The following is a 24,089-nucleotide window of genomic DNA, read 5'->3' as shown; positions in this document are numbered from 1 at the left end:
AGCAGGAATTACTGTGGAGGGGATTACAGGTAGCATAAACCACGGGAATGGAGAGAATGAGAGCATTTGGGATTACACGGAGGGTAAGAACAAGCCGTTGAGAAGCCCGTAGCAGGCAGCAGCACAGCAGTTACCACAGAAGCAGAGCTCTCAACCCATCTCAAGCCAGCCCCAAGCTTTCCTCAGGAAGGAAGAAGGGCTGTTTACAGTTACAGAGGACCTCGATTTTTTCCCAAGGCAGCACAGTGCCATGCAGAGAGGGTGTGTGTACTGTATAAAACACTGGGGGGTGGAAGTGGAGCTGTTGGTGGTGCAAACAGCATGTCTGAGGTTGCTTCTAGCTACTCCCCTGAAGCCCCAGAGTAACCTTGCTTGGTTTTGTTCGAGACACATTTATTAGCAATAGCGAAGGGTGTGAAACAGGCTCAAAAGCAGATGAGAAGTTTGCAATGTGAAATTGTGAGAAGGATCGGCATTTACCATGAACTCTGTTTAGAGAAGTGCTACACCCAGGCTGTGGAAAGTTTGCACAAGGAGAATTCCTCAGAGAGCATACACTGGAAACAGGGTCAAGAGTTAACATCTGATGTAAACGGGCATTTCTGAGCCTGCAGTTGGCTGGGCCCAGATCATGAGACTAGACGTGTGACTTAAACCATATTTGGACCCAGATTTTTGGAAATTAAGAAAACCCCTTAAATGAACAGCTGACCCCCAGCTTCCTAAGAATATCCTGCACGCCATCAATAAGGCAATACTTACGTGAGCACAATCTTCAAATTTCTTTATACCATTATCTAGGGAACGTTTGCAGCTACAGATGGAAGGAAGGCAAGGGTGTTCTCGTCCCTGGAGCCAGCCTCTTAGTTGGGAACAGGAGGGAGCACTTGTTTGCACCCAGCGATGCACAGCAGTGGTCTGGGTCATACAGCTGCACCCAGTACTCACAAGTTTAGGAAGAAAGGAAAAACAAGTTGGTGTCCAAAGAGTTCACAATGGAAATCAAATGTTAAAACAACAAGTTGCAGGCAAACAAAACAAGGGCAGTTTGGGCAGGGTTTTCTGGCGGCTGGAAGCTTCCTGAACAGTCCCCCATGGCTGCTGTTGGGGCATCCGAATGAGCAATAACTTGGGAGAACAGGTTGGGTGGAAGGAGCAAGAGGAATGGTGCATCCATGGCATTTCTGAGGTGATGGCAGAGTTGTGGTTGTCCAGAGAGCTTTTACAGCTGAAACAGTCTTCACTGAAAAGTTACCATTTACGGAAACAACTAAAACAACAGAAGAGAACAGGCTAAACCCTGAGCACTAGCAATATAAACACTGTCCATTTTGGAAGAGCAAATGATGATATCATACATACATCACACCCTTCCTGTGTAAATAGGAGTGCCAACATGAGAAGACGTGAACTGTAAACCGTATGTCCGGTCGGTTATGGCTTTCTGTGTAGCTCTTGAGGGCTGCAGAGAAGATCAGTGAGGCCAAAAGCACTTCTTAGGATCAGACATGGGTGGTTTCAGGCACTTCCCTAGATTCTCGCAGCCTGGGGGAGACCAGTTCTGTTAAAAACAAACAGAAATATACAGAAACATTATTCATACCAAGTATTGGCTAAGCCCTGTACCCTAACCAACACTTTTTGATTCTCACAAAGACGCTCTTATGTCCTGCTTGAAAAATGAAACTCCTCTTGCAGCTGATGTTCCTGGGCTGATCAACTTCCCAACTCCAAACACTATTCAAAAAAAGCTTTAGGAAAGACTACAAATCCTTCTGTAGCAGATGATTCCCTCTTCTGGGACACAATGCTCTCTCCTGTACAAATGAAGTCTGCTGGGACTCTGGTGACCTTTCTCTCTTTCCTGTTGTAGCATGGAGCCAGCAGACCATGAGGTGAAACCCCCAATTTTCCTGGAATCCAGAAAACAGTTATCATTTTTAGCACTAAGATAATCCATGCACTTTCTTGAGGAAACAAGCAAAAAGCAGCAGAAGGCCAAGGGTGTGAGAGAGAGAAGAATGCCGACATTTTAATGAGCATTTTGATGGACAAATTCATGAACAGGTGGAGTAGGAGGCATTCATGAGACAACTACTCCAGCGCATGTAAGACCAAAACTGTTTACCTCCCTTGTTTCCATGTTTCTTGAACGACCTTTCTCCAGCATGTGTAGAACAGAGAAACGACATCAGCAAGGAAACCCACTGCAAACCTCAGCTTCCAAAGGGATTAGCGGAGGAAGGAATTTGGATTAAAACTTTTTCAATTTCATGGGGTTTTGTCATTTAAAGTTTGGGATCACAGTAATATGAATAGCAGGTTACAGTTCCCACTCTGCCTTCAGAAATCTTTTGCATCCATTCTCTGTCGCTCCCTCTCTCGAGGTCTATCCATCCATGGGAGATTCCTGCAGTCGCCTGTTAAAGGTCAATTCAGCTCTCACCTACTGCCTTTCATTTTATTTATTTTTATCCTTGAAGTCATTCACATTTTCTTGGAGTTAAATTCCTATAGAGTAAAAGAAAAACTTAAGCCCAGAAAAGATGCCAGAGCAGGTTTCTATTCCATACAGCTGACAACAGATGGCAGTGAGACACCAGCTATCTCTGCAGAAGGAGCAGACCACAGAGGGGAGCTTTGGCGGAAGGCACCTCGCTACACGGCTCCAGAGGGTTTAAGAACAATTAACGCCGTTTTCTAAATCTGTTTCTCAATTTTAAAATGCACAGCCACTGCTGGAAATTTCAGATGCTTGAGCACTCTGTAGAGGTAACAGAGATCCAAAGAAACAAATGAAATGTTTGTTCTTTTGAAAAAAAACCAAACTGTAGCTGCTTCAGTCTCACAGTCCAAGTCAGCTTTCCTGGATCCGTGCTGAAGGATGTAAGTGCTGAAGGAGCCCTGAGGACACCATGTGTGCTGCAAGTCAAACATGCAGTCAACCCAGCACGGCTCCACTGCATGGAGCAATTTCTTCTACACATTCACAGGAGGAAAACACAGCAGAACTGGCTCCGCAGGAGCTCCATCTACACTGCTGGTGGGATCACCGCAGATGGGCCAGCAAACACTTCCCTGCTCAGGAGGGCTGGTGCTGCTGCGCTTACATCAATCCCAAAACTGCAGTAGCTACAAAACGATCCATCTGCTTTGCTCATGGATAAATGAAGACAGTTCTTCTCCTCTGTCCCAGAAAGGATATTAAATACCCGTATCAAATAAAAAGGTTACAGAATTTAGAAGACAGTGTTAGGTTAGTATTAGTAGGTGATATTTATCTCCCAGCGTCCTCCAAAGACAGATTTTGGGCCCAATCAACCCCCAGCAATACTATCACTCCAAAAATATTTGGTTATCTTCATTTCTGGTCTCAAAAGGCAACAATTTGGTGCCTGTTTATTTTAGTTTTGTGACCGTGTAATTAGCCTGTTGGGAGTTTACATAGAATAGAAAACTGATAATGTTTTCTGCTGGGATTTGAACATTTCCCCTGGGATTAGAATACCTCCCAGCCCACCTTTCTGCCTCAGACAGCCTGAGTGATCTGGTTTGAGCTTGGCCAAGCATTGGAGGAGTCATTAGCTGCCTCTGCTTATAGACTAGGCAGGCGTAACTGGATGTGGCCAAGCCCTGGACATTGCCATAGCCAAAGCAGAAGGGGCAGCCCATGGTCTGCACACTTCTACCCAACTGAGGTAGAACAAGGCATGCTCAGGAAGAAGATTGACTCTCAGTAGCCCCAAGGAGAGGGCTGGGGTATGGGACAAAGTATGGGATCTCCAGTCCAGTGCTCTTTCCATCAGGCATCCCAAAGACACAGGGTGTTGACAAACAGGGATCCCAGATGTTTTCACAGCACCTAAACACAGTGTACCAGGGTAGCTGCAGAACAGTGGAGTAAGCCTACAATTTATGAACCAGTTTTGGAGTTGGAATTAGCACCGAAGAAATGCCTTTCCAATGAAGGTCTCTGGCAGCAGGCAGGCACTGGTGAGAGACCCTGAACCCAAAAGGTCCCAGAGGAGCACAGAACAGTGTTTATTAAGGGAAAAGTTGAATAATGAAAGAAAACAACACAAAAACAATGGTCCTTCAAATCTTTTTCCTACTTAACATCCAAAAATAAAAAGATGCGACAAAGCCTTCTTACTAAGGAGACACAGCTCCACATTTTGTACTTTTCTGCCTGTCTGGAGATAGAACCTAAGCAGCAGGTACTGACTGTTTCAGAAGATTATTTCAGCATCAGAAAGATTCTGCCTGTTACTATTTTGTGTCAGTCTACAGGCACATCCCCTTAGACTACACACACTCTTGTCATCTGACAACTTTACTTCCTACAAACCATCCAGTTTCTTTACCAGGTTCTCAAGAAACCAAGCAGAATTTGACAGGAAAGCCAAACTGTAACTTTTCCAACATGTGATTTGAAACAGAAGACAGAATTGAAAATGTTTGTCACGTTTCAGGCCATAAAGACTTTGGAAAAGTCAGGCATGGGTGAAATTGGAGAAAACTGAGCAAGACCACAGATACTCTGGGTATCTTACACATTACTGAAAAAGAGCCACTGTTCCAATCCCACCACTCAAAACACAGAGGAGTTTTGAGATTTGCAGAAGGCGATTAGAAAGGAAAAGAAGGATCTACAGCTGCAGATACTGTCGTATGTCTAAGGAAGGAAGCCACAGAGTTTATCACAGCAAGTTGGTAGACCTAACCCCACTCACTTTGTACAAGCCTTCCTATGCCACTGCGTTCCACAGATAACAAACAGCTCTCTCCTCTGCAGAACAGCCAGACGTCCCTTCAAACGGGCGAGCGTGCATCTCTTCTCCATCCCTTCCCAGCATTAGGCGACATTTTTAAACCTTCACAAAATATATTTTCAAGGATTCTCAAATGTATTTATGCTTTTAACCACTCACCATGACGGCCTTGTCGCACACGTTAAGCTGTGGCTCCCCTGGCACCATGGTCGCTTTGTGTTGCTGGACAACGACAGATATTCGCTCCATAGCCCTTCGGTATTCATCGCTGGCAAAACTAGAATGTGAAAAAAATACAGACATTATTAGTGGGGCTTCGTACGTGGCATCATTACAATGTCCACATCACTAAGCTAGGTCAGAAGGCTTTTCCTGGGCCACAGCAAAGGAGAAGAGGACGTAAACATGCAGTTGACACTAATTGCTTGCAGGTCCGTAGGGGAATGAAACATCTGGGCTGACAGAGTCCAGCCTGGCTGGGCCTGGAGGCTGCGGGTCTGAGATGCTCTGCTTAGGGCAGCAAGGACAGCAGATGGCTTGCCCTCCCCAGCAAAGAAGCACATGGCTCGTGGCAGATCACCTCTCAGATGGGGCTTCAGCTTTCAAAACTGCTAGTCCCAGTGGCCCCAAATGTGTCGCTTCGTAGTCAGGCAGATACTCTGCAAGCTCGTGTTGATTCCCAAGGGGGATCTCGTTGGCAAAGGTGACATGCACAAAGAAAGGTGCCTCTGGGGTTGTCCTCAGGCTGTGCCTTAAACGAATAGCAAGGGAGATTTCCTAGACACAGGACAAACACCTTGCCAGACACATTAGTACATAAACAAGTTTGCCGAGGAAATCCTTCCAGTGTGTCGCCCAAGAGGTCACCCAGCTCTCTGCGCATTCATCCTCCATTCTTTCAAGTGCTTTTCCGTAACACGTGTATCACACAGAGGCATTTATTGTAGGGAAATAAAGGTAACGTCAATACTTCATTTTTCAAGAGCGTTCTCAAGCTAAGGGTTTCAAATACAACCGTTGGCTAGTAAAACTTCACAATCACCCAGTAAGATGAACTAATATTATGCAAACAGGAAGATGGAGAAGAAGAATAGAAGTGACTTGTCCAAGACAAGAATACCTCCTCCATTTCACAACATCCACCCCGGGGTTCTGCCCCATCTACATTCTTCCATTACAGCTTTATTATTCCAAGCTGGGACCCATCTGTCATGCCCCAAGCCCTCATACAGGGTTATAAATTACCAGATTTTTATCCACTCAATTACTCCAGTAGGTACTTGGTTAAGTGGTTCAGGGTGTACTTCACTAATACTTCAAGCACTTCTAAAATGGAGGATTACTACCCAATGATCTCATTTTGTCCATCACGTTAAAAGTCACTTAAAAAAAACAGAGCACGGCAAATTGCTTCTGAAGATAAAAGAAACAATACAGGTTGGTCCTGACCTCAGGCTCCCTTTGCTTACAGTCCAAGCTGGCCACCAGCCCCACACTCCAGCTAATTTCCTTCTTTGAAAAACAATCACATTTCGAAGCCCAGTAATGTGCCAACAGTTTCCAGTAAACCCTATAAATATCACATCTCGGCAACCATCCAGAGAGAAGCTGATTGTGGGGATGGGCCTGAGCTTTGCTGATAGAGAACCGGAAGGGAATTTGAAATGACAAACTCAAGCAAACTAATCTGTTGCTCTCACACCCAGCTAGCTGTATCCTGGAGAGGCTATCACCAGGACCGGCTGTGCGATCTGTACGGACCACCCTGAAATTCAAACCGTTTCTTGCGAAGCTCCCGAATTTGCTTGCATCTCTCCCCACGCATTCTGTGCTGCCCCAAAGACTGCTGAAAACAGAGGGACAGCAGAAGTTTGGGAGCTGCCAAAGACCATCTATGACTCACACCCTGATGAGGACACTCAAGGCAGCAATCACTTGGCTCAGCCAGCGTTGCATCCGGGTGGCACAATGGCCTTTCAGTTTGGCGAGATTTTATCTGGAAGCCCTCTGATCGCATTTCAAGCTCACAGGATTGCCAGCCCGGCAGCATGCTTGGAAAAAAAAAAAAATCAAACCAGGTTTTTAAAAGAGGCAGGGAGGGTTTAAAGCTGACCTATGTTGACACTCAGAGGACAGCGAACACGGGAAAGCCTGTATACGGAGAAAAAAGGCTTCAGAGACAAACACACCAAGGGAGTCTGCCTAAGACCGCAGACGAGTACCAGGGATGCACGCAGCATGTTGGACATCTGAGCTGGACCTGGATGAACCAGAGGAGCCAGAAACATTTTAAAGCCTACATACTCAAGTCATGGAAACGGAGATGAAATGCAGTTTAGGGAGACAGATGTATTTCAGTGTTTTAGATTTCTAAAGCACCTATTGTGCCAGGATTTGAAAGCTCTTCCAAACCCAAGCTAATCACACTTTGTTAAGATCCTCATGTTAAGGATTAACATGAATTAATGCACATTTTAATCAATTGTTAGAGTCTAACAGATACTCCAGATATCAAATCATTTAATGCCTCCTACTGCTGCTCTTGTAACTATTTCTGTCACATACTTGTGTCACCTCTCCAGCGTTTAAGATCTTCTTTTGGAAGTGGACCCATACGATAAAATGTTGCTGCTAACTCATTAAGTTCCACAACATCTTTACAAATATTTAAGTGCTAAAGAGATAGCCCAATTTCATCCATCAAAATGGCTTTTCATACATAGGATTCCAAATTAGCTATAATCTGGACAGACCAGTGGAAAACACAGCTGTGGTCTGGATGAAAGATAAACGATATGTTGTCATGACTGCTGCTTTTTGCTCCAAATATGCCAGTCCTGTTGCAATGAAAAAAAATTTTTTTGCTATAATCTTAACTACTGCATTTATCCACAGCATTGTTGCTCAGTAGCAACCTAAGACACTTGAATGCTGCAGTATAACAAAGTAGGCTCGAGTCGTTTAAATCATCTTCTTGATTTAATTCCCATGTTTGGGACACTCCTGGCTTTTTCAGCTAGCTCAGCAGTGACAGGAAATCTTGGCCTAACCTCAGCTCCTGGTGTTTTTCAACTGCTCTTCCCTGCAGCTTCTACACTTCTAGATTATTTCAGCATTTAGCATAGGCTGAATGACTTCCCCAAAAGCATGGTAGGAATGACTTGGCACATATAAAAGACTCACACTTCTCACATAAGTACAAGGCTGGCTAAAGCTGAAGAACATGTATAGATTATGCTCCAAGTCATACCGCTAACCTATAAACCTTGTCTCAGTAGGGCTTAACATGCTCTTAAGCTGGCTAAACCTGTTGACGCTAGCTTAAAACATATCCGATTGCAGCTGTCTTCCTTGTGTTGAAGTACACGACGGTGACGGACCCCAAGTGCTGTAAGGTGTCGTTCAATACTGGAAGACCATCACAGATCGTCTTCAGATGCCTCAATCGAACACATGAACTATCCTCCTCATGCAGGCGTGTATCAAGTCTCCATGCACAGCAGGGTCTGCAATGCCTCCAGGATGGCACCAGCCCTCGGGAAACCAGAGTCACCCGCTGAGACAAAGCAGTGCTGGTGGTGGGGGGTGGTTTTCCTGTCTTGGCCCCAGGGAGTTCCCCATCCCTCGCTCTGATGAGCTCAGGTTTTGCTGAAACAGACCTGTTTAGCTCCACAAAGTGCACCAAGATCCAATATCCAAGCAGCAATTTGTAAAGTGTTTACTGACGGCATACGGGGGTGGGGGGGTTAAAACTGTCTCCAGCCCTACACAAGAAGTGCATTTTGAGACAAAATGTGCAAGAGAAGAGTGCCTTTAATCTGTATGTAAGATGGGGATAATTACTTCATGGTAATCAGTCTGAGTTGTTAATGGAGCTGGGAACCTCTCTTACTCTTAGATGGAGTCCCATCATTTCCCTGAATGCGTATGCAGGACCAGGCTGCAAGAGCAGGGTTTGCCACATTGTCTGTTCCAAAAAAAAAAAAGATATTATGTATACAGGTGTTTGGGCATTGTTGTCTGCATGAAAATCCAGACCTTGCTGCCTCCGGGGCATGCTGCATTTTGTATTCTAGTTCAACAATCCTGCAGAAGGAGAGCTGGGAATAGCACTAGAAGAATGAGAGGGTGAGCAGGTGGTGTTGTGAGGAGTTTGCTAAAAGAGGTCCCCCAGCGTACACGAAATTATTCCACGCTCAGAATGAGCGAAGGAGTGGACAAAGTCCAGGGTCATTACACTAATTGACACTTTACCTCCGGGAAGTCTCTGGAGATCCAATCAGGGCTGGATTGCGAGCGCAGGGTCCCAGGCACAGGTGTGGCCTGTGCTACCTTCATTTAGTGTAATTGTGCCTTGGCAATCTGTTCCCATCTCCTCCCTCGCCAAACAACGCCAGTGTAACCTGCTCTGCTATTAACCCCACCATGCCCTACACCGAAATTCAGGTTTGGAAGGAGGAGGCTTTCTCTCACATGCTGCCTTCGGTCTTAGAGCTCAGGTTTAATCTTGCGGTCATCAGTCTTTCACCTTCAGGTCTGCAAGCATCCTGAGCGGTAAGGAGGAGGAGAGGGCGACTCTCTACCATCATAAATACACCCTCAAACAGATCAGAACCAGAGCAAATTAAAAAGCATTTTCAGCATTTCTTTTTAAACTCTAGATCTTGATGTTTTATACCTCTTCCTGATGATTCATGCATGGGCACAGCGCAGTATGTCTATCCTGGGAGTGACAGGACCATGTTATTTTTGAGAGGAATGTAACAAAATGGGTATTATATAGCGCGCTTCACAGAAACCTGACAGTGGGCTCTTAATAGCAGCTTTCAGATTTATAGCATGTTTTACCAGATGCACATGAAGTTATGGGAAGAGCATAAAACTCGGCTAATGTTTTGTATATTTTACTTCCTTCTCCACTGGAATTATTTTAATTAAAAGCATTATTTTTAATTGTGAAATCCACCCAGATTCAGGTAATTTGATTTTATCTGTTATCAGTCCTGTGAGGCTGCTCAGCACTGTAGTATCCAAGTCTTGATCTTGTCCTATTATTCAGTCTTCCTCAGTTCCTCTCTTCCATTATCAAGTTTATTTGCAGTTTAAAGCCTGCACAATACAGGAGGCAGACAACAGGTTTGGGGCTCTGCTGCTGAACCATGGCAACTTGCAATTACTGGAAAGATTCACAGGGCCAAAGGAAAACAAAAAAAGAATCAAACAGAAGAACACTGGGCTGCTCGTGCCCCAGTTCACCTCTCTGGTCCAGCGGCATCTCTGGGGCCCAGATGCAAATACCCCATGCAGGGTATGTGGCCAGTTAGCCACACGAATGCTTGGAGCATTGACAGAGGCATCGTATTGACGATGCCTCTCACCCGTGTGGATTCTCTAATGATGTCCACAGATCTCCTTGCAGCAAGATGTGATCCTGCTGATCCTCTACCTGGTCACCCATTTTCATGGAAGTTGTAACTCCCTGGCTTCAAGAATCCTGCCTTTCTGCTGGATTGCACTGCGAGCGACCGGAGCGTTCAAATGGCAGAGGGAATAAAGGCAGAGCAACTACGTAAAGCCTTAGTCTCCGCGTGAAGAGGCGACAGGAGATAACAACTATCCAACTGATCCTCCTGCTAGTTGCTTCAGTGGTATTTCTGAATCATAATTTAAGCAATGTGTCCTTCAGGCTGCTCTCTGAGGCTGTAAGCCCTGGCTGGACCTGTCTCTGAAGATGTCCATTTCAAGTTGCATTTTGCATTTTTGAAACTGGTTCATATGGCTTTTTACTTCAATATTCCTTTTTATACAGCATCACTCTAGTCTAGACAGTTACTCATCAAAATACCTGCAGGCTGCTGGTCTGCCATGGTTAAGCAGAAGTTACAGGTTGATCAGACGGCATACCACACTGCAGAGTGCCGATCGTGGACTGGGCAAAGAGCAGCGATCGATCGAGAGGAGTTTGCCTCTGTTCTTAGTCCCCAGGCTAGTGACTGTCCTCCACAGATGTGCTTTTCTTCAGCTCTCTTCCCTCCAGAGCTGGCTGCGTACCGGCTGTCACGCCTGGCTTGCATACTTCTGACAACCTTTCTGCGTCCAGCCCCTGCATGGTTGATGCTGGACATTTTTTACTGGCATTGCTGAGGCTCTTTATCCACAGCTCTCCACAGTTTCCATAGTTTTCGTTTTCCTCAGTGCCACCTCTCCTGTGGCAGCAGCTAATTTGCCCCTGCAACGCAGCTGGTGCCATTTCCTTCTTTTTCAAGAAGATAAGGAGTCAGCAGCTCCCCTGGCTCTTTGTTACACACATTTTTTTCCCCGCATTTTGCACCTTCTCTCTTTTCCACACAGAGAAGTTTCTGCCCTGATCAGTAAGGTGAGACTGGCAACTTTTCTATCAGATCCTTTCCCCCTTAGCTTCCCTTCAGGAGCTTCTTCCCTTCTTTTCTGGCTCCATAACCAGTGCAATTACCTCTCTGATGATTTCCTCAATTTTCCATCTGCTCAAAATAGGCACTTGTGAGGTCTCTTGTTAATTAATGTGTTCTAAAATCATTATGTTCATCAACCAAGCCTTATCACTTCCATTTTTTCCATAATAGTAAAATCTATTGCCCTAAGTAAAACACAGGTGTTTTGACGTTCAAATTTTAGTAAACTCAGTTTTGAACAGAGGCTAATTGCTCAAAGCAGAAGCCACTACTAACCTGGAGTATCAACAAGGTGTGAGCATGCTGTACTTACTTGTTACTAAGGCTTTGCACCTCTGGCTCAAACTGACAAAATTTCAGAGATTTCTGTTATAAACTCTTTTTGCAGCTTTGGCATCTGACGCAAAACACTCTCTCTACTCCGATCTGCATTGGGTATTTTGTTAACTGCATTTTAAGCTGTGCCAGCTTTTGCTATACATTATAACTTGTGTTCTTCCTGGCTGGCAATGAAGTATTTTAGTAAAGGCGTGTATAAAACAGTAATCTGTGACTTGGGTAATAAAACTGACAACTGGTTGTGAAGATGTTACCAACAGATGATTTACTGAATTTGTCACATACAGTTTGAATGGAGAAACAAGTTCCCTATGTGGTACTTAGCAGACACAAAATACCCCAAACTTAACAGACTTTCGTAAAGAAAGAGACCTATCAGATCTTGTAGTTCTGCATTCTGATAAATTTGGTAACACAGGCACCCCACAGTTTGAGTTTTTTATACAAAGCAAAACCCCCCTAGTAATTGCATCTAGGGAGGAAACAAAATACTGCTTAGACTTAGACAACTGCTTCTGCTTTGTGTGCTGCCTAACACACAATCTTATTTATATTTTAAAGTTGAGAGCGATTAAAAAAAAAAAAAAAGAGAGATATCTTCTGTCCCACAGCCTACACAGATCTAATCAGTCTCTTGGATGACAAAAGACACAAACGGTTCACTTCTCACTACACAAGGACTAGATAACAAGGTAACTCTGACTTACGTAAATGCAGTTACATGACCATTTTTGGCAACCAAAAGAAAGATTATTTACCAGTAACCACATTTCTTTCAAATATATCGCCCATTATATACCCTGGTATTGCAGGTGTTCTTATTACAAGCACCTCTCCAGATGCCCATTTTGCCTTGTCAGTACGTGCAGGCACCTTCATGCCCTGCCTCGTCCTGCGGCCACATATACGTTGAGCTTGTCCTGTGGTGCCAAGCTTCACTCAACACTAGGACCCCAGAGTCCTGCAGTTTTCAGTAGAGTCCTTCTCTTTCCAGGAGAGAAGGGGATAACAGCTTGGTAGTGAATGTAGTTGGTGCTAGTGCTGAGCATGTCAGTCCTGAAGGTCAACTACAGGACATGGATCTTGCTCCATCCAGCCCTTTGACGTGATGATGTAAATATGCCATCACCTGGGCAAGCTCAGGCACTGTGAGAACTCATAACATGCATTTGGCACTGCTATGAATCCCAGCTAACAAAATGCAAAGTCTGTGAAGCTCTTGGATTGCTGGGGTGAAGTTCCAGTCCAGAGTGAGAAATAGCAGTAATTGTCTTTCAAGGTGAAGTGGGCAAACACAACCGCATCCCTTGGCAGAAGCTGGGGTGCAGGAGGCGCTCCAGCCAAAAACAGAGGGGCAATAGCAGGAAGGAAGAGTCACAACTCTGTTGGGAGGGTCTGTTCCTAGAGTCAGACATGCGGAGGGATGCATGCACAGCCTTACATGAAGGGGAACATAAGTGCAGGGTGCCATATGGCTCAGAACTGCCAGACGTGTCCTCAACATGATGACAGGACCTGTCTGTAATTGCCTGACCAGTTTTTCAACTGCATGAAAAGTGCTCCTGTGGGAGACAGGCTTTTGCTGACATTGTTTCCAGGCAGGCTCCAGGAAATCCAGTGAACTGTGTCAGGAAGAGGAAGGACTTGTCGTGCTTCACCACAAAACCCAGGGAACTGAAAACTTTACATGCTGTCTCTAGATCTTGAAGGACTTGCATCTTCAGTCATCCCTTCAGCAGCCAGTTCTCCAATGAAGACCAAAAAGGCTAATCCCCATGTTCTGAGATGAAATCGTAGCCTTCAAAAAGTCATTTAGTGTCATGCAATACCTTGTGTGCACAATGTGACGACCCAAAGACATTTCAGATGAGACTGCCTGAACAAAAGCACCCTGCAAGTCAAGAGTGTTGCCGCAGTTGACTGAACTGACCAATTTCTAGGTCGCCCTGGCTCTGAGATCCCCTACAATCCTAAAGGGAGCCCAAATATATGAGCAGTAAATCTCTGCGGGTGCATGTGATGCCTGACCCTCATGTGCAGCAACAAAACCTCTAACCGGTGGTTTTGCATGTGACCCTGCTCCAATCTAAACGCAAATTAAGAGATACGACAGATAATGAAAATAATTCAAGGGAGAAGAAAAGGCTGCACTAAAATAAGGAATAAATTAAATAAAAAATGAGCAAAAGCAGGCAGAGAGAATAGGGCATTGGTGTGCCATGCTGCTTCTTCACAGCAGCAGAAAAACCAGTAAAATCCAGTACACATTTAACAACGCAAAGTGGTAAAAGTAAATTACAGAAAAGAGGGAAAGGTACCAATAAAACAGGGGTGCAACACAGTTTTTTCTAAGTGCTTTGGCAACATAACGACGCACCAGAAAAGCCAAGCTGGTGAAAGACCTGTATGATACACCCTGTTCCTCCAGGGCTGCAGGGGGATGAACAGAGGAGCACGGCCAGCGTGGACTGCAAACACACACAAACCTCGGGCTGGAGCACAAGCGATACGAGCATACACAGCGTGCACGGACAGACAGATGTACGCTTGGAGGAGAATGCTGGATTCCCTTCTGAGAAGCATTAGTGTCGGGACTCCCAACAGGCTGTCTGCCAAGGGGGATAATTAAGCTAAATAAAACTACACAACAGTAACAGCTCCACAAATGAGGATAATTTAATTACCACATTCGATATAGGAGACCCACTTCCCATGAGTTTTCCATTGTGACCAGAGAGGAGACAATAGCAACTGAACGTGCTGCAGAAAGGAAGATTCATTTACTAAAAAGAAGCTTTCTGCTAGGGTCTGCATATTAAACAACATCACTGCTTTCCATAATCATGTCATAATCTTGCCATAAAATTCAATCAAAGCAACAGCTTGTGAATGTCCAAAAATCAATGGAACCGTATGAGAAGTGATTGCAGATGTAACGTTGCAATTTATTTCAATGCTCAATCCATGGTGGTCGTAAGGAACATCTAAATAACAGGGAAGCAGGTGTCCTGCAAACACCTCTTAGGGAAGAACTCCTCTGCCTCAAATTCAGAGGAAATACAAATGGTAGGCAAACTACAGTTCACTTAATACTACCTGTTTGTTTGATTTTTGGAAAAAGAGGTCATTTCTATCCACTCATCTTCCTAAAATAGAATAGTTGTTAAAGCGAACAGGGCACAGTCTCATCTGGAATCCCAACCCAGTAGTGTAGTTTCACTGAACTGAATTTAAAATACAGGAGCTGCAGATTTGCTTTATTCATTAGTGCTGAAATGCAACAGAAAGCGAGAGCTAACGTGCTGGGCTTCTGAAGAGCTTTATACACTGCGTAATGCACCTCTAGGGTGCTCGTCTGTTAAGTGAGAGAGAAGTGAAAATATTTTTCCTCCCCTTCTCTCTCCGGTGAAAACACTTAGTGGACAGCACAGGCTCAGTTCTTTTGAAAGTAATGGAGCGAGTATATCCACTCAATTATTTAAAACAGTTGAGTAATTGCAGTCCTGTCAGCTCAGAAAACATCTCTCTGTTAAAGCTGCTGCACAAAACCATTTCTGTGCAGGTGGTCACAGTAGCACTAGTTTTCTCTTTATTTATTTCTGCATTCTCCGAGTCGGAGCCACTGGCAAGGGATGAGGCTGCATGCCTCTGTTTTGCAGCTAGTTTTGCTGCAGGGTAAAACTCACTCAGTAGAAGGAAGGAGGGAGGGAGGTGGGGACACCTTCTGAGCTTTTTTGGAGGTGACAGGTTTATATGTGGGCTGTGCTGGCTGGTGACTACATAAATCCTTACGGAAGTCTCTCAGGGCATGGTGTGTGCCAGAGATAAATATTACAATAGTAGGCTTATAAGAAAATGGATTCAGACAGCCAGGAGAGTCCAAGGATGGAACAAGATTGGGCAGAAAGTCCTCTTGCTAAAGACCCTCTGGAGAAGTTCCTTTAGCAGGGGCTACGAGATTACAGGGTTACCACATTTGCCTTCCACAGATTCCAATGCCCAGAGGAAAAACACTGCAGAGTATGCAAAGATCACTAGACGATTCTTCCCCTAGTCCCAAAACACACAGAGAATCACAGCTCCAATGCATACACTCACCAGCACCACTGCTTAATTCCACAGCTGCCCTGCACTCAGTCCTGTCCTGTCCAAAAGTGTGCGTTTTGCCTCCTCTGTCAGGGGTTGTAGGGCACAGAACAAGAATGACTGGTCTGATGAGTCAAGCCATGGACATGTGCACATCCATCTAACCTGACCATTTGAAAACAAAGGTTTGTTCCTTTCTTTTTACTACTCTCACCAGTAATGGCTTTCTGGGACAGTTTTCAAGCAGATGCAAGAGACAGCTACCAAGGCAAATGAATTATATAAAGCATATGCTGACAGTGCTGAGAGTTTTCGCATCTTCGTTAATTGGCTCACCTTAATGGGTACTTCTCTCCAGGGTCCCTCCCCAGGTGGAAAAGCAGCGGCAGGGTAGTGTGCTCCTCCTGTGTATGTGTTGTCACTCCAGAGACATTCTGCCCAGGACAGAAATCAATGCCCTGCAGTGAAGAGGAGAGTGGTCATCAAGGGTGAAGTAGGGGAGGGAGCAAAATTTTAGCTGATGCCACTTTCTTCAGCACCTTGTTCCAATATATCCACAAAACCTAGAATTATTTTAAACTGAGAGTCCACTTCAGTCTGCAAAATGGATTCTGATCTGGTGGGGTAAAATAAGGTGACAATGTTGGCATCGCAACGACATAAAAGCTGAAACAGGCCTTACATTCTTGTCTTATAAAAAAGTAATCTCTGTAAAATATTCATTAAAATAAAATGGCAAAACAAAAGACAAATAGGTGAAACCATTTAATCATAAAAATTCCGCATGTGGAAAGTATCTTCTCTCTTTGGTTTCTATGGCTTCAAAATACATAGAGAGCACCAGATCACTTGGCAGTTCTGATCAAAAAGCAACAGTCCCAGGGGAAACATCCAGCCAAACCAAGGGGCATCACCCTGAGAGGCAACAGGCACCTGCTAGCCTCCCTGAAAACTCAGCTTGCCAGCAGCTGACACCAGACCTGAAGGATCTGTTTCACTGAAGAACAAAGCAAATCTGGTTAATTTTAAAGAAATGGGTCCATTTGTTCATCTGATTCACAGCAAGTTGGTATTGAGGCACTCACCTGGGAATGACAGTGGGGCTGAAAGAACTGCATTAAGTCTGGAGACATTTCTGTCACCAACATTGAAGTCTACGTGGTCAGAAGCTGGGATTTTCCCAGCAGCGGCAGTGGATATGAAGGGCACAAGTACTGGGACTCTCCCTTTGCTAGCAACAACTGGTTAAAGTGCTTGCTGGCCACTCAGGCACAGAGCTAGCCACCTGCTCACAAGTCCAGAGCGGCGAGCTCTTTGCATCTGCCCTTGCACGCCTTGCCAGGCTGCATCTCCCGAAGGCCAGCCGGTTATTAGCCAGGTGTGGGGCTCCCTAATCTCCTAGAGCCTGGCCTGCAGTCTGGAGGGCTAGCACAACCCATTTAAGCCCTGGGAATAGCAAGAAATGCAAAGCACTAATTTCACTAAGCAGCAAATAAAGCAGGGGGCCCTACAGACCAGCAAGGACTAGCACCAAATGGACTTGTTAAAGCTCAGTTTTACAATTCCAGCTAACACGCTGCGCTCCTTACAATATGCCCCGAGACACGGACAGAGACATGGAGAGAAGGTAAATGGGAATATTTCAATGGAGGTGGGAAAGCAGCTGTAGCATTTACTTATAAAACAAACTGAAATGGCTCTCTACAGATGTTGGTAGGATTTGATTGGCAAACAATTTTCTAAAAATATCCTGTGTTTTTAATGGACAGCTGGTCAGTGGAGCAGTTAATATTCTGCTTTTCAATAAAGCAAGAAGTTTAGAAGCCCATGAAATCCCATTTATCTGCACAGAGCTATAGATTCCTGAATCACTGACTGGAAAAATAAGAGAGTTGCTTGATAGGTTGTAGTGGCCTACCAATAATGGACTTTAAATTGATACAAAAATGATTGACCTTTCCACCTTGTGATGCCACAGGCCTCTGAAACACACAGTGAAAAATTTTTTTTTTTTTCCTCAAAAGGAACAGTTAATGAAAAGGTATCAAAGCCTACATAACATCCAAATTATAATTTGGATGCAAATCAAACAAGCGATTTAATTAAGAGCCTGTTAATTGGTACAATGGTTTTTGGCTAAAAATGCTTTAGTTTGAAAGAAGATTTTAGTCTCTTGGGAATTTGTTTGTACGTTGCTCTGTTTACGTTTTATCTTTTGTCTCTTATAAAATCTTTGTAGCTGAGACTCCAGAACACAGCCCAGGCTACATCCCAAAGACTCCTAGGAAAGAAAGTGCTATGACAACTTGCTTGACGCCAGTAGCCAAAAGCTATCTGTCTTTCTACTCTAAGCACTCAACGCTCTCTTCAAAAGTAGTCTCTTGGGGAAAAAAGAAAAGAAATAAAAAAAAAACAAACAAGCAAGCATACCGTTTTAGGACAATGATAAATAATTCTCTTAAAATATGGCTGAAACCACCCTTTAAATTTCTATGGCTTTTCAACTTTATCCCCACAAATAAAATTGACTATTATTATTTTTATGTACTGTGTGACTCCCAATATTCAACCTACAGAGAGAAATTAAAATATTTTCTACCTGCTCATCAACAAATGAGCAAAAATAAGAGGTAAAATTATTTCCTCACACCCCTTATCAAGGCATCGTCCTGCATCAGAGAAAGTAATACACTACAGATACAGCTAGAGGAGCCTAGTCTTCCGTCCTTTTGACAGAAAAGAGTATTTAACTTATCATCCACAACTCTATCTCATTTTGTTTTGTAAGCCAAAGAATTTTCAGTTCTCAGGATAGAAAGAGAAAAATCAGCTATACCAGTGAACTGGAAGTCTGGAATCCCCAAGTCTGGATTTCTTTTCTCTTCTGGAGCAAAACCAGTAAAAATTAAATCTGCTGGAGATTTGAGAAGTATTTAAAGATGAGACAATCCACACTCTGGAGCATCTGCACAATGCCTCTGGGTGCTTGGAAAGTGTGCAAATTTGGTCACGTGTGGTACTGCGAGCTGGGGCGGAGGGCCATGCCAAAATGCCTTGTGTGTGTCTTGGATGGGAGAGAAGGAGCTGCCCTCCTGCTTTGCTACCCCAAGCAGGCTGCAGGACAACAGGCCTGGTAAGGAAGGGGACCCTCTTCTAGGTAATAATTTTAAATTATCATTTTGGGATCATTTCTTGCTCTTCATTAAACAAAACATTTATTTTTTCCCCTGTAAAAGCTGACAACATGTCCCATGGACCCCAAGAACACTGCAGGCTTTAACAATAAATACAAATGTGCCAGGTTCTCAGCTGGAGGAAAAGCTGCATCATTCCACGGGCTGCAGCGCTCTCCCCATTTACACTGACGAGGGACCGGCTTCGGCTCTCTGGCACTGCCAACAGGGTGGCAGCTTCACCCAAAAATAAAGTTACGTTATGTGAGAGAAGAGCAAAGAGGAGCTATGCCTGCCCTATCCACCAGGATAACAAAACCCAAATCAACCGTCCCTTCATCTGCTGTTATTTCCTTTAAGCTATTTATTTGGCAGACTGTTCATAACAATATGCAAGAGGTCAACAGCCAGATAAAGCACATGCCTAATATTTTACTCTGCACACTATCCAAGGTAATTTGCATGCTTACAGGTAGCACTGATCAAACAATGTAGAAAGGTCACTCCCTATGTTTAAGCAAATTCTTGGATCTTTTCTCCTCAATTATAAAAGCAGGAAAGCCGAACCACAAGATCCTATTTAGAGCATAACAGCTCTGTGCCTTCTAAAGGAGCCCATAAAAGAGCATCAGATGGCAACCAGAAATAACTCAGCTCCTGCACCCGGTCTCTTACCCAGGCGCAGCATTTTGCACCACTGCGCAGCCCTGTTTGCTTTAGGAGAAATTCCAGCAACCCTTTTTTTTAAAAAAAAAACCCAAACAATTCCTGCACATCAGGTAAACCTTTCAGTGAGCACGTTGTTCTGCCCTTCTCCCCAGCAATCATGTAACCTGGATTGTTTTTCCGTTCCTAAGATCTAGCGGCTATTGGTTGCACAGCTTATGCTTTTATTTCCAGAGCAAATGGACCACAGATGCTATGTCAATATAGACATGAGACAAATAGAGCTGGGTGCCAGTTTGGGCTCTCCGCCAAGTGATGGAATCACCACTTGTGTTAACGTAAGCCCTCTGGCAATTCGTCACCCTGGCGCTATCCCAGATCCCTCCGACTTGACAAGCGGCTGCGGATTTTGATAGCGGCGCAGCAAATCTGGGGTCTGTCTCCTGGTCATGTCTCCTCATTCTGCCACACAAAACCCAGAGCAGCAAAACTGTATTAATGTTGGAAGGAGAAAAGAACAGCAGTTAATTAAAGCCAGGAATGTTGTTTCTTGCTGTTTGTGACAGCACGGGCAAGCGGCCGTTCTCACACTCCTGGCAATTCCCAGCAAAGGCCTCCCAAACTGGAGCTCTGAATGACCAGAAACCTGAAAGTGTGACTGCCAAGCTTCAACCCCGTTGAACAAAAATTGCTTCTAATGTGTTAACTGTCTGGAAGAGACCCCAGAAGATGGGCAGATCAGCAAGCCTCTGGCGGCTCAAGCAGAAGCGATCAATGGCTAGCTCATATGCTCAGAGGACCACAATCAAATGTCATTATTTGTGAGGTTCTACTTGACTTCACAACCCCCTTGCAGAAAAGACTTTATCGATCCCTTCACGTTGAGGAGAAGGGCAATCAGACAGACTACGGCAGGAATAACCCCTTTGGCATTTTACATTAAAACAATAGGGTCTTCTGGCAGGCACCCACCCCAATCATTTAAAGACACAGCAGCTCTCATGAAAAATGACTGAAGACTACTAACAAGAACTGAGCTGACAGCAGAAAGGTTGATGTTATCAGCCACTCTCCAATAAACCAAAGGGCGTTTTCCACATTTTTTCTTAATTATTTTTTCCCCTTCTTGCATCACTGCTCTTGGAGGGCACAAAAACTATTCTCTGCTGGATAGTCTCTGTGGCAGGCAGAGAGAAGGAAACATCCGTTCTCCTGCTACCTCACACTCCTTCGCTTTGCCATATGCCTTCTCTACATAGCATTAAATTCAGCAATTCCTGAAGGACTTGCTGGCTACTCAGATAAATCCATAGAGAACACCCATTTTTCTCCCCTTTCAGACCTCTCCTTCCAAACAAGGAAAATGAAATCTACCTCTCCCTTCAATCCAGTGGACAAAATAACTCATAACAATGCAGACTCGGAGAATTCATATTTTAGGAATGGGAAACTGTACACGCTGCATCATGGCTGTGCGCACCAGCAGCAAAAAAACAGAAACACCAGGTTCACATGCATTATTTGTCATGCACTTTGCCATACAGTTCAAATTTGGTAACGAACAAGTATGGCTTACAGGCTAAAAGGATGGATGATGAGAGCAACAAGAACAGCATTTTACAGGAGAGTTCCAGTAAAAGTCCTGCGTGTCTTATGCCATACAGGAGAGGAAGCTTCCCAGGTTTATTCTTAGTTCTTACTTCTGCTCCAACACATGACACATGGCTGTTTTCATCACTGCTGATTTTTGCTACAAGAGAAAAGGTGGTCAATGATGGTGGAAGAGCTTGTGCTCCAACATCCACTGAGCCTTCAGCAATAAGGACTCGGGTCTTGTGCAGCATGAAGATTTCTCTCCCTGTACCAAACTATTTAAAAATCTAACCACGCTTTTCAAGTAAAGTTTCCTTTCATATACCTCTGTCCCATTTATCACCTCTTCAATGCCAGATATGTCAAACTATCTAAACATGAGCCACCTATATGAAAGGAGACGGAAGGCAGGCAAACAGACTCAAATAAGCATCTTATGCAATCTACAGGAAAAATGTCCCACAGAGTGCTTACTCTCATTTGCTTCTCTTGAGTGAGCCTTCCCTTTATGCTTTCAAGAGACCAACCATTCAAGAATGCAAGTTACCTAAGTAATCAAGTTAAGCTAGCAGAAAAGACAGCATGAAGGTATCCTCCAGCACTGAGAAAGACTACAGGAGTTTATGAGAGGAGTCAAACTAGAAAAAAATTGCTTGGGGGTTAAAAAAACCCCCACATAAATAAACAAAAAAAATAGGAAGAACAGAACAGCACAGTTCATCTTTGTGAAAGATGACAAATTTTAATCCCAGGCCATACGGAAGAGGGTGCAGACCAGTAAGGGCATATTAATGTCATGGGAGCCTAAGACAACTGTAAACCTGTGTACTGCTTGCATGGGATCTTTCCAGTGTAAATGTTTCAAGTGCCATCTGGAGAGAAGCATTCATACCCCTGTTACGCTTTCCTAGGCTTTGCTTTCTGTAAGCTGCTCCTCTCTGGTACATTTTTATTTGTATATACATTCTTTATTGCTTAACTAATTTATACCACATTCAAACACAGAGCTTTCCAGGTTAGAGGCCAAAATTGCACACATTCTTTCTAGATAATCCTGAAAGACATGGTAGTCCTAAACAGACCCAGGACATGCACCAATTTCACATTTTCCAATATCAACATGAAAATGTGGTTCTGGCTGCTTTAATGGTATAATCTCATCTAAAAGTCAAATAAAAATGCACAAAGTGTGGATTGAAAACAGTGCAAGTTTTCTGTATCAATGATTTCCCACACTGTCAATTAACAAGGGAATTTTGAAAGTGAAAGGAGGTTTGGCTAAAACGTGCCATGTATCTGTCAAAATAATGAGATACTCAACTACCCATAAAACAAACCTCTTAAAAATTTGCAGACAGCTGTTTTGACACACCTGGCCAACTTCAGAGCTCTTTCAAATGGGATGACACGCCAGATACATTTGTTTATTCCACATCTGAGTTTGGACCTTCAGACATAGAGAGTCTCAGATTTTAAAATTTAATAAATCATCACATTGGATTCACAATAAGGTAAGGACCCATGCTAAAGATCATAGAATTAATGAGGCCTCATTAGCTGAAGTTCTACTGGGATGGCAAATCAAACTTAATCGAACAGCAAACCTGCCAACAGTCAGAATTCCTAATGCCACAGATGTGCATGTATTTAAATATGGTTTTCAAATTAAATTAGCAAACAAATTGGCCTTTTTGATTCTGGCAGCACAACTGTAGTCCAATATTAATACAGCTGAGAAGACCAGTCACTGAAAGAGGCAACTGTATCGTAAGGTGAGATTACAAAACTCCTAAAACAAGACTCACTAACTGTGGAACAGTTCTGCATTCTGATTTATTTCTATTTTTAAACTTGCAAGGCTTGTAATTAATGGCTCGAGGACATGAGGAGAATTGGAACGAATTTCAGCCTCAGCTTCCTCTGCATGTTGTTAATGGCTAGTCTGTCCACTAATGTGCTCCAATTTTACCCGCATCAACCACATGTGATACAAGCTGCAGGAAAGCAAGTGAATTTTTAATCATCTCTCTGATGTACAGTATAATTGCTGACTTTTATCAGACAGTAGTTAAACAAAGACTTAGAAAGAAATAAATATTCCTTAATTGCACAACTTCCACTGCTCACAGTAGGAGAGCCTTTGAAATGAGTAACTGGTCCCCTTTATCATGGCTACACACATACTCAGATATGTATAAATAAGTTTAGATCCACATAGACTTTTATTTATTTCCCAGCTAGGTATGTAAGTGTGTGTATGTGCTTATATTAATTACAATGGAGAGCAATTATTCATGTGTGACATTATCTTCTATGCACATGGGAAAAGCATGCCTCTAAGCCCATTCATATACCCATACACACGTACATATAAGCTCCCAGTGTCTCTCACACAGGGAGAATCCTCCACACTGTGCTACGTGTGATATATGGGTTTTACTCGCATACTAACCTAGACTAATACGTTATCTCATTTTAGTTGCGTAGAATTAGCATCGAGACAGAGCGTGCAATGCATTTCTGGAGCCAACTTTCCTTTCCTTCTTACTCTGTGTAACACAGAAGCTTTGACTCCTGGAGCATTACAGTCTTAAAAAGACAAATGCACATAGTTAGATCCCTGAATGTAAATGACTCCCTTGGAGCTGATATTTCCTTCTACCCCCCCAGGACATCCCAGTGAAAGAAACCATGCACTTTTATATCCACAAATGTCATCAGCACTTATTTCTGCACCTGTGATGCCTTAAGGACCCACCATAAGTTAAAAAAAAAAAAGACATAAAAAAAAAATCATACAAACAATCCCTCCCCAATACAAACCTGCTGTCACAATTGCTGAGAGCTGTGCCATAACGCATTTAGTTCATGTCTAAAGGTATAATCAGCAAGGCACATGTGTGAACCTGCCATTCAAGAAATGCCCCAGAGTTTAGTACCCAAGTCTGAGGCAAGAAAGATACAAAAGAAAAAAATAACAGTGCTTAACATCCAATTGTGGGAAGATCAGCCAGGAAATCACAAAAGCT

At 43.8% G+C, this 24,089-nt stretch overlaps 1 protein-coding gene across 1 annotated transcript in view; it reads right to left on the bottom strand.

Annotated features, from left to right (window-relative positions):
• Positions 1 to 1,474: 1,474 nt before the first annotated feature.
• The window catches only part of GALNS (galactosamine (N-acetyl)-6-sulfatase), a gene marked incomplete at both ends in the record, with an annotated part of 46,334 nt that continues 23,719 nt past the window's right edge, over positions 1,475 to 24,089 (bottom strand). The window contains 3 exons of the mRNA XM_082005767.1: positions 1,475 to 1,561; positions 4,932 to 5,049; positions 15,965 to 16,086. Of these exons, the coding sequence (XP_081861893.1) occupies positions 1,475 to 1,561; positions 4,932 to 5,049; positions 15,965 to 16,086 (327 nt within the window). The remainder of the gene's footprint in view (positions 1,562 to 4,931; positions 5,050 to 15,964; positions 16,087 to 24,089) is intronic.

The sequence above is a fragment of the Phaethon aethereus genome (assembly GCF_964289735.1).
Source record: "Phaethon aethereus genome assembly, chromosome: 13".
NCBI classification, from domain to species: domain Eukaryota; kingdom Metazoa; phylum Chordata; class Aves; order Phaethontiformes; family Phaethontidae; genus Phaethon; species Phaethon aethereus.
The sequence above is the reverse complement of the archived record's forward strand: the minus strand, read 5'-3'. Positions and strand labels throughout refer to the sequence as shown.